Raw genomic sequence first — 10,108 nt, 5'->3', positions numbered from 1 at the left:
CCCAAAAAACAAACAAACAAAAAATGCTCCCAGGCATCTCTGAATAGAAAAAGATGTTTCAAATACCAGGGGAAAATCGAATCCAGTCTTCAGACTTTCTTCTGAGCAATCACCTCCATTCAATTCAACCCAACACTTGCAATCAAATCACTAGGAGACTCTATCAAGAAGTCATTTCTATTTCAGTCCTGATTACCCTCTCTCTCTTTTGGACTATTATAAAAATCTATGGTCTATGCCATACAAATTGCTCTTTATTGTATTTTTTGTGTTGTTTGCAATGAATTCTTGTGCCACTGGGAAAACAAGTTTAATGATAAATGTGTGTCTCCCCTAAAATAGGTTAATGCTTACTAATAAATATTAATTTGAAACATATTTATTAAATATTTCCTTTGTGTCACCACTGAATAGAATTTATAGAAGTATATCTTAAAAAGCAAGTTTTAAAGGCTGAAATGTCCTGCCTCATGTTCTGTCCTCTTGTGCTCCTTAACACACACACCTGAAATTAGGACTTCCCATTCAAATTACAGAAATCCATTTCGAAACTGCAAATAATTAGTCAACAGTAGGACATCTCTCACCAAAGATCCCTTTATACAATGAGCTCCTCTATGACCTGATGTAGAAGTACAATGATTCTCATCATTTCTGAAGTAGTTTCACATCTGCAAAGAATAAGCAGTAGCTCTTGAATGTGAGGGAGCTAAAAAGGGAATGAGTTGGTTGGTTTCCAACTAGCAAAAACTTGGAAGCGGAAATAATCAGTATTTTGTTTTTATCCAAATGATTAGTATAAAGGGAAAAATAACTGCAACAGAAACTTTAAGCCATACATTTTCTACAGCATAATCTGAATCTGAGAAATGGCCTCTCTGCTCAGAGCCACAGGAAATGTCTGCTTCCATTTTATGTTTCGTATGGGTTCATTTTTCTCTCTACTACTACACGGATTCTGATTGCAGAGAAAAAGAGCCAAGGCAATATCCAGCTTCAGGGAGAACTGGGGGCGCCGGTGGGGGGCAAAAGTTAAACTCTGCTATTGAATGGTTCCCTTTATAATGCAGAAGCCACAGTACAACGTCACTAAATAATACAAACAAAGCACACCCTCCTACTATGTATTTCTTTTACTCCATCCACTCATGACCTCCACCAAAAAAATTTAGAACAGGTTGAGCCATACACAATATGTTTGACCAGAAAATATTCATGACACGGCAGCTTACTTTTACAAATTATTAGCTTGATAGTAAGTTATAATACAGTTATAGGAAAAACAAGGCTGTCCGGTAATGGGGAGGAGCAGGGGGAAAAGAACCCAAACACTTTTTTAAAAAAGACAACAAATATACTCAGGCACAAGATCTGCATCAGAAACATTGTTTTCGTTCGCTATTTTTTTTTTTAATACATTTAAAAACTTACCTTGAAGAGATTTTCCCAATCCCTGGCCCAGCTTCCACCCATGTTTCTGGAGTAAGCGATGTCCAATATTATCCTGACAGACAGAACAGAGAGACAAACCAAAAATATTCCAATAATATATTCTTCCCTTCCTAGTGACATTTAAAACAGGTGATGAGCAAGAGATAATTCTACATATATGCATGCAAAAAAGGTGCTAATAGTAGGGTAAATGTGCCCAATAAAAGGGACATTAATGTAAAAGAAATGCTGACTAGTATTTTATATGGAACATAGGGGATAAGGGTCCTTTCTGATGGTGTGCTGGGCAACTTTTGTACATAACATTTTAAAAAGGAGAAAAAGGGGAAGGGGAAAAGAGGGATGAATACATTTATGAAGTTTAAAACTAACATTTAAAAAAGCATAAAATCAAGGTACTTATACAATCATATCCACCACCTAGACAGCACCACTTTAAGATTTTTTTAAAGAAAATCTACGTTGTATTTAGTTATGTTGCTTGTGTCAGGCTTTCATGATACAAAGTAAGTTGTAAGTGTAAGACTGCCCCACCACTAGAAATGAAAACACAATCAGAGCAAAATCCAGGCTAGACTTGATTGGTTTTTATATATATATATAAAAAAAATGTAAATATTTAACTAGCATGCAGCCAATATTAAACTGAAAAAACAGTGAGGTTAGTAAAACAAGAAATTAAATTGATTAAACAGAAAAATAAAATGAGCTCAAGCACAGACTGAGTGATGCATTTCAACATGTAATCTAACAAAAATGCTAAAATGTTAGAATGAAACAGGCCTAGCAGTAAGTTAACAGTAAAGAACCATTAGTGCATGTAGGGGGGGAAAAAAACCAATAAACATAATGTCTCATCTTCCTAGGAGCACACTGGAAAAGGTATTTCAATGTAAATTATATGAAAAGACACCAGAAACAACAATTAAATGTCAGCTTTTGTTATGGATTCAAGATTTTAGAAACCTCTGCAGGCCTTTGTCCAATTCTTTGCTTTTTACAAATACTGTCCAGTATGGAGACAAAGCTAAATAACCATTAACTGTATCAGATTAAAATGATGCTACTTATACAAAGGAAGACATTTAAAAACTATAAACACAAAGTGTTCTATATGTATATTGTAGTGTATTTCTATACGTATATTACAGTGTAATTTATAGTATTAATCTGGTATCACCATTTGAAAATAATCTTGCATTTCCTGAAATCAATTTATAAAACTAACAAAACCATAAATCTCTGTATTAAAATTAAACACCTCATATTAAACTGTTTTTTATCTTCTTGCTCCATATCAATGATAAAATGCTCTTTGGAGTTATAAAGAAAAAAAATTAGTTTACTGTTATCTTTTTTGACATAAGTAAGTTAGAAGAGGAAGATTAAGCCTCCCCAATGCTGTTAAAAAAACAAAACAAAAAAACTAAAAGGCAATTTCCTTCTACAAGTTTATGACAGCATGCAAAACTGGAAAACTGGGCTGAGTATCTGATTATTTCATTGATGGGGGGAGAGANGGAAGAGCGTAATGATGGTGCCAACTTGGGCCAGTGAAGCAACGTCCTCCACAACTAGACTGAAGAACAAAAAGACAGCAACTTGTCTGTTCCCTTCCCTGAATTCCCCAGTGCTGTTCCCATCCCCCAATTCCCCACTAAAAATCTTTAAAAAAAAAAAAAAAGCACAGATCTGGGAGTCAGATATCTAGCACATATTAAGTATACTGGCTACTACTGTTATAAATTCTGGGAAATAGAGAGTAGCAAGACAGTGGCTTCTCTATTTTATGATTTTTATGACATTTAGGTTTCTGATTAAGACCTAAAGATGGATTCTCCAATTCAGTTAAAGTATCTAAATATACACTATATGATAAAGGTGTTAACAACAATAAGCATTTATACAACATTTTACAGTTTTTATAAAGTAACTTCACTTAAATTAATTTACTTCATCCTAATAACCATTCTGATAAGATGAGTGGAGATATTAATTCCCATTTGCTGCTGAGAATAATTTAGTGATGGTAACTCGGCCCTTTAATTAAAGTAAGTGGCAGAACCAAACTAAAACCTAGATTTTGTTACTCAGTGCTGTTTGCAATGCCTTCATACCCTACACCAAGCACTTTTACACAAAAATAAATGAGAATCTCTACTCTCAAGTAACTTGAAGCAATTTTTCAAATATTCAGAATGATCACATACTTAACTCTAAGCATGGAAGGAAATACATAAAAGTATAAAACATGGACTCTGGCCTCAAGAAACCTTCAAAGGTCTATAGTAGTTAAAAAAAGCAAGACTTGGGGGACTGGAAAATAATCCTAAAGGGTAGGAACAATGTCTTATCTATTGTACTTTGTCCACGGCTTATGATATTTACAGTCGATATATATTATTAGCTCAATAAATATTTGTTGATTGTATTATTGATTGAACCTTACAGAGTGAGATATAATATCAGACCCCATTCTTTTTTCTCAGGGGCTGAACTTTTGTTTGTGACCCCAAAAAAATCAGCCAAATCATCAAGTAACTCTTAGACAATATAACAAAGGAAGTTTAGGCTCACTTCCAGGGTTCACCTACTGACTAAAACATAGCAGATTTTGAGCTACATTCCATTCCTTTTCAAAGCCACCACAAGGTCATAAAACAATTTCAAGAACCAAATCCAGCCCAACTGCCACAAAATACAACTATCATTCACTGTTGCTCTATTTCAAATTAAACACATCCTCTGCTTCTACAATAAGCAATTGTCCATAATATTTCTTATCAACAGGCCTTTCTTTGTGTTGTTTCCTTCAGACACTTTGTCGATATATATTTTCTACAGGTCTTTTGTTTATTTAATACTAGCAATCACTTATCCGCCACACACAATAAAATTCTTATTTTTTAACTTTGGAAATATTTTAATAAATACTAAGGGAGAACAAAAGCTGAATAAGGAAAATTCAAGTACAAAAACAAACTCACCTTACAAAGTACAATTTTCTATCCTGCCACAGATAATTTTGTTCCAGAGTCAGCGTGCCCTATTCCCCAATCTATCCAGTGACAAGATATCTGCACTGTAGCCCCAAGAACTGGCACTCTGTAAAAACCTTGCATGGGTCTAAATAATTTTAAACATTAACCAAAAAATCCCAAAGAGATCAAGTTTAGATGTTAAAAATATTAGAGCCCTAAAGTCAAATAAAAAGGAGAACTGAAAGTTGACAGCAAACTAATAAATACAAAGAACTTACAAAGCCATGAGCTTAGAAATTCTATGCAGTGACTAGTCTAGTCCATACCATACTAAGGCAGCATTATCATTTTCACTAGAGCAACAGGGCTTTCTTCAATGGTTATTTTATAGCAAAGGTTTGTTACAATGAAAAAAATCTGTCATGAGTTACCTCAATATGCCATAAACATGGCTATATTCTAGGTCAAACCATGTGGGTATTACAGAAAGAATTATGTAAGAGAAATCAGCACAATGCCATTTATAAGAATTAGGTAAGAGAAACCAGCACAGAACCATTTATAAGACAATTAAACTCAGCCCTTAATGTTAGCAATAGAATATGGTTCCATCCTTTTTGAAGGGTGAAGACACGGTACTAACCATTCAAAACAGATGGGCTTTGCACAACAATGTGAATTTAACACTACTGAACTGTACATTTCAAAATGGTTGAGATGGTAATTTTCAGTCGTATTTTTTACCACAATTAAAAAAAAAAAAAAAGGATGGGCTTCAAATTTCCCTTGCATTTTAAATGAATAATGGATTTACGAGTTATTGAGTGCTTATTATATACCTGTTACCATGGAGATGGAGGTAAAATAGGGATAAAAACCCAATTCCTCTTTTCAAGAAGCTCAAAATTTAAACAGAACCAAAATTCTAAAGTATTCTTAAAATAAAATATTAATAATAATTTTCCATCACCACAAAATAGGTGAATATCCATTTACCTCTCCTTTCTTAAATTCACTCCTGTCTCTGCAGATTCTAGTTGTACTTTAAAGTCTCTGATGCTTACAATGAAAAATCCTGGGATTCAAACAGATGTTAGCCCTGAAGAAATGCCCCAAAATTATACTCCTCTGTGTGCCTGACCTAAGAGAGTAACAATTAACAATGCTCCCAGGGGCCGGCCGAGTGACGCAATGGTTAAGAACTGGCTTGGGACGCCAGAGGGCCCCGTTTCGGATCCCACATATGAGGGCCAGTGACACTGCCCTCTACAGCTAAGATGCTGAACAACAGCTCAACCTGGAGCTGGGATGCCGTGGGTCGCCGGCGACGGCATAGGCTGCAGCCCNCTGAGTTTGCAACTCCTACTCCGAAGTCTATGTTCTTTGCTCCTTCCTTCTGAACTCCCACTGGATTTTCTTTGTCTCATTTGGTAGCTACCTACTTCACAGGTTTAGGAAGATCAGTGAGAGACAAAAGACTAAATTTAAAACTAATAAATCACATTTATACATCACATTCTCTATGAAAGAGAATATTATTTTGTTCTCTTTTCTAAGTGTATAACCCGTTTTTTCAAATTTTGGTAGCCATTTTTAATGAATTTTTTTTGTTTTTTTTCTTTAATAAAATAGATTTCTTATAAAACACACTTTTTACTTTGTGTTCTTACATTTACATTTGGTCCTACTTTAAAATACCAGTGCTTCTTATGGAAGAATGAGATTCCATATATCTACTAACAAAGTTGAATAGATGTGATGTACTTGTTGCTTCCTTAGTCTCACAACCTAAGATTTTTCACTTGTTAAATCATTCAAGAAACAAATTGAAATTCTTAAGTGTTCAGTTCTCTATTAAGCCCCCACTTTACCTTTAACTTCACAATTATGATATCATTATACTGCACTACATTTATTTGTTAGATTTGTCTCCCTATTAGATGTGAGCCTCTGGAGGGCAGAGGTTACATCTTATTCATCCTTGAACTCTTTTAAGACTTAGTACAGATCTGGCACATTCTAAGGATTCATTAAATGTATGTAGAATAAAAAAACATATGGACAGCAACAACAGAAATACATGTAAATGCATAGTAATTATTATCGTTTAGTTTATAGTCTAATGAAAGTTAAGAGACATATGAACACAAATTATACAAGACAGAATATTAAAAATGCAACAGGAGAGAAACAAAATACAAGAAAAAAATAAGGAATTAAATTATAGTGTGAGATATAAGTTACAATATTTTCTTGGTCCCTGGAGACCAATCACCAATCATCTCTAAAAATGTGGCTAAAGCTCTTACCACTCAATCTAGCTTCAAGTTTCTAGTAAATATATACTAATCGATATTAAGCATGAAGAATATATATTGACCACTTCAAGTGCACTAAAAAAATAAAAATATCATTCAAAGCCATACAAATTTTTTTGGCCAGAATAACTACTGTATATTTCAATTCTGTAGTACTTGCATTTCTCACCACCATCATATCTTTCTAGGAGACAAAAGTGAGCCACCACATAGTTTAGATCCATTACAGCATATTGATTAAAAGCATAGGCTTTGGCACCATTATTCTACCACTTATTTGTTATAAGATCTTGGGCTGAGTATTGCTCAGAATGCCAATTTCCTCATCTATAAAATAGGAATGATACCTACCACAAAGAGGATTTAAGTTAGATAATCCACGCGCAAGCACTCAGTAAACACTTAATAAATGCTAGCTATTATGAAGGATTAACACTAAACCCAGTGAACAAGGGTTTGATAGTCAGACACATGCATAAATTCACTACATTGTGCTTCACAGTTGTTTTATCATTCTTCATACTCATATCTATACCTTCCTTTTTATTTCCATTGTTATCACTTTATTCTAGGCCTCTATCAACTCATACCCAGAGAACTTTCTAAATGGTTTTCTACCTTTATCTTCAGGCATACTTTGACCAGACTAGTACTGACCTTCTACCACAAATGTCCTGGTTGGTATAATCAAAAGAACAATAAATCACAAATCAGAGAATTTGGGATTGGGTTTTAGCACTAAGACATTTTGGAAACTTAAACCTATATTTCTTCATCTGTAAAATGAATTTTAGATTAAATTGTCTTTAATATTTCTTGCTATAAAGTCTGTATCTCTTCTCTAATCAAAAACTGCCTGACTTACAAAATACAGCTCCAAATTGGAACAGCCCTAAAGCCTTCCACATTCACTGTGGTAGTTGTCAACATTGGTTTTGGAGTCAGAAAGAGCAAGGTTTGAATTCCGATACTGTCATTTACTGGTTGCTTATTCCTGGGCAACTTACTAAACTTCTCTAAACCTGTTTCTTCTTCTACAAAATGGGACTAGCACTTAGTTAACACTCAGTAAGTACTAGATTTGTGCCTATTTGGACCAATTTTCCATCACTGCCTTATAGTTATGGTTTCCAAACTACTCCTAGAGACCTAGAACTCTACTTCAACCAAAACAACGTGGTTTCCCCCTCTTTTATACATTAAGGTTCAACATTAAAAAACTATACATTTTGGGACGTTCTTATACTAAAAAAATGTATAAAATCCACTGCCCTATGGGCATTCTCTGATCCAACCAGTCATGCCTACTCTGCCAAATGTAATCGACTTGTACTGGTGATGCCTATTATTTCTCCCTCCTTAAGACTTGACCGTGAAGTCTTCCCTCTTCCCTAGTCATTACTCCTGGGCCCTTATAGCATTTACTCTTATGGTTTTCCCCCCTTAGCTCCTAAAACAAATGGCAAACTTTACAAAAGGACAGTATCTTATAATGTTATGTATACTCTTTATTATGGTCTCTTGAACATAATTAAGTGTTCAATAAATGTGCAACTAATTCCATGTAATTCTTCACCAGTGAGTGTCTCTTTTAAAGTAATCTACCTCGATAATGTCCAATCTGCTTCTGTAACTCATTCACTATAGCTTTTCTTAGTAAAAAAGGTACTAGAATGATAAAATAGCCTTTTATACTTACCTGTTCTACATCTTTATTTGAAAAAATTGCCACTTCTTTTCTGGTTATTTTGCCATGAATTTAACATATATTTAATGCCTTCTGATGTATTCTTTAAATGTGACGATCTCTATACTGCGAATCAAGCAGTCTATACAGCCTCTGAGTTCACCATTTCCTCTTTTCCTCTCCCCCAATCACTTTCCCTTTCTAGTCTAGTCATAAAACCTAGACCTCTTATTGTAGACTAATTTTGTTTACTAACTGGGCTGCATCTTTTGTTTATATTAACTAAATTCCATTAAGAAACTCAGAGGTTCTACTGAATCTGTATCTTACTAAATTTAATACATGAATTACTAAAATAATCTTGCCTTTGGCAACTGTAGAAAGACTGCAAGGCTCATTTAATCAGAAGGAAACAGAGGCCATTACAGGCTCCTTTGGCTAGACCAGCTCAAAGTACAACTTAGCCATTCTGACAATCCATACCTTTGTGATTTGAGGGAGCTACATTTCTGCTGTCCTCCCCAACCTACTCTTCTTTTCAGTTATCAGCTTTTTCTGCCAATTTTAACTACAATGCCATTAATAATAAGATCCATCTGATTTTACCTTTATTAAAATATGAAAAAAGTCTTAAGAGTCAATGAAAATGGACTGTTTCCAATCTTTTGTTATCACAGTGAAATGACCTCAATCATATAATATTTTGTGCGTTTCAAGAATAAGTTAAGGATAGATAATTAAACAGAATTGTTAGATTCAAGGATACATGCATTTTAATCTTTAAGGAATCCAAATTGTTCTCCATAATGGTTTACCAGTGTATATCCTCACTGGCTATGATCTAAGTACCTCTTTTCCCAAAATCTGACCAGACTCATTTTTTTCTAATCCAACAAGTGAAAAATGGTATCCCCTAGTGTAAAATGCACACCTCTATTATTACAAGGATTGAGAAGATTTTCATATGCTTAAAGGTCATTTACATTACTTTTTTGTGAAGTATTCATATCACTTCCCCTTTTCTATTTAGGCTGTAAGTCTTTTACATACTGATACATACATGAAGGAAATCTGTTCTTTGTATATAATGAGATATTACAGATATTTCCCACAGCTTGTTATTTACTTTTACTTTATTTAGGATGAAATACAGTCAAATTTACTCTTTTAATGGCTTCTGGGTTTGGGGTTAATAGAAAAGCTTTCCTCATTCCAAGATTATTTTAAAAATAATAATGATCCCATTTTTCATGCTAATGATTTCATGATTTCATTTTTTAACATTTAAATATTTTATTCATTGGGAATGTATTTTGGGTATGACAGTGGGGATCCAACTTCTTTTTTCTGGGTTGCTATCCAGTTGTCCCAACACCACTATTTAGTGGTTGAGACTCTTTACATATACTCTTAGTTAGGCTCAGAAGTGGCAGTGATAATTAGCTCGAAATTAGGGGTTTAGTGATCCTAAAACTAAAACGCATATAGCATTAAAGGCACAGATCTGGGGGCCGGCCGAGTGGCGCGTTGGTTAAGAGCTGGCTTGGGACGCCAGAGAGCCCCGGTTTGGATCCCACATATGAGGGCTAGTGACACCGCCCTCTACAGCTAAGATGCTGAACAACAGCTCAACCTGGAGCTGGGCTGACGTGAGTTGCCGGCGATGGCGT

General features: G+C 34.5%; 1 protein-coding gene across 8 annotated transcripts in view; it reads right to left on the bottom strand.

The window, feature by feature from the left end:
• GPATCH8 (G-patch domain containing 8) overlaps positions 1–10,108 on the bottom strand; it is an 86,972-nt gene that overhangs the window by 43,296 nt on the left and 33,568 nt on the right. For all 8 annotated transcript variants that reach the window (XM_019665591.1, XM_019665593.1, XM_019665589.1 and 5 more), the window contains one exon: positions 1,432–1,504. Coding sequence is in view for 2 of the 8 variants with exons in the window: in XM_019665586.1 (XP_019521131.1) it covers positions 1,432–1,504 (73 nt within the window). In the remaining 6 variants the exon portion in view is untranslated. The remainder of the gene's footprint in view (positions 1–1,431; positions 1,505–10,108) is intronic.

This window comes from Hipposideros armiger, unplaced genomic scaffold (assembly GCF_001890085.2).
Source record: "Hipposideros armiger isolate ML-2016 unplaced genomic scaffold, ASM189008v1 scaffold_447, whole genome shotgun sequence".
Taxonomy (NCBI): domain Eukaryota; kingdom Metazoa; phylum Chordata; class Mammalia; order Chiroptera; family Hipposideridae; genus Hipposideros; species Hipposideros armiger.
The sequence above is the reverse complement of the archived record's forward strand: the minus strand, read 5'-3'. Positions and strand labels throughout refer to the sequence as shown.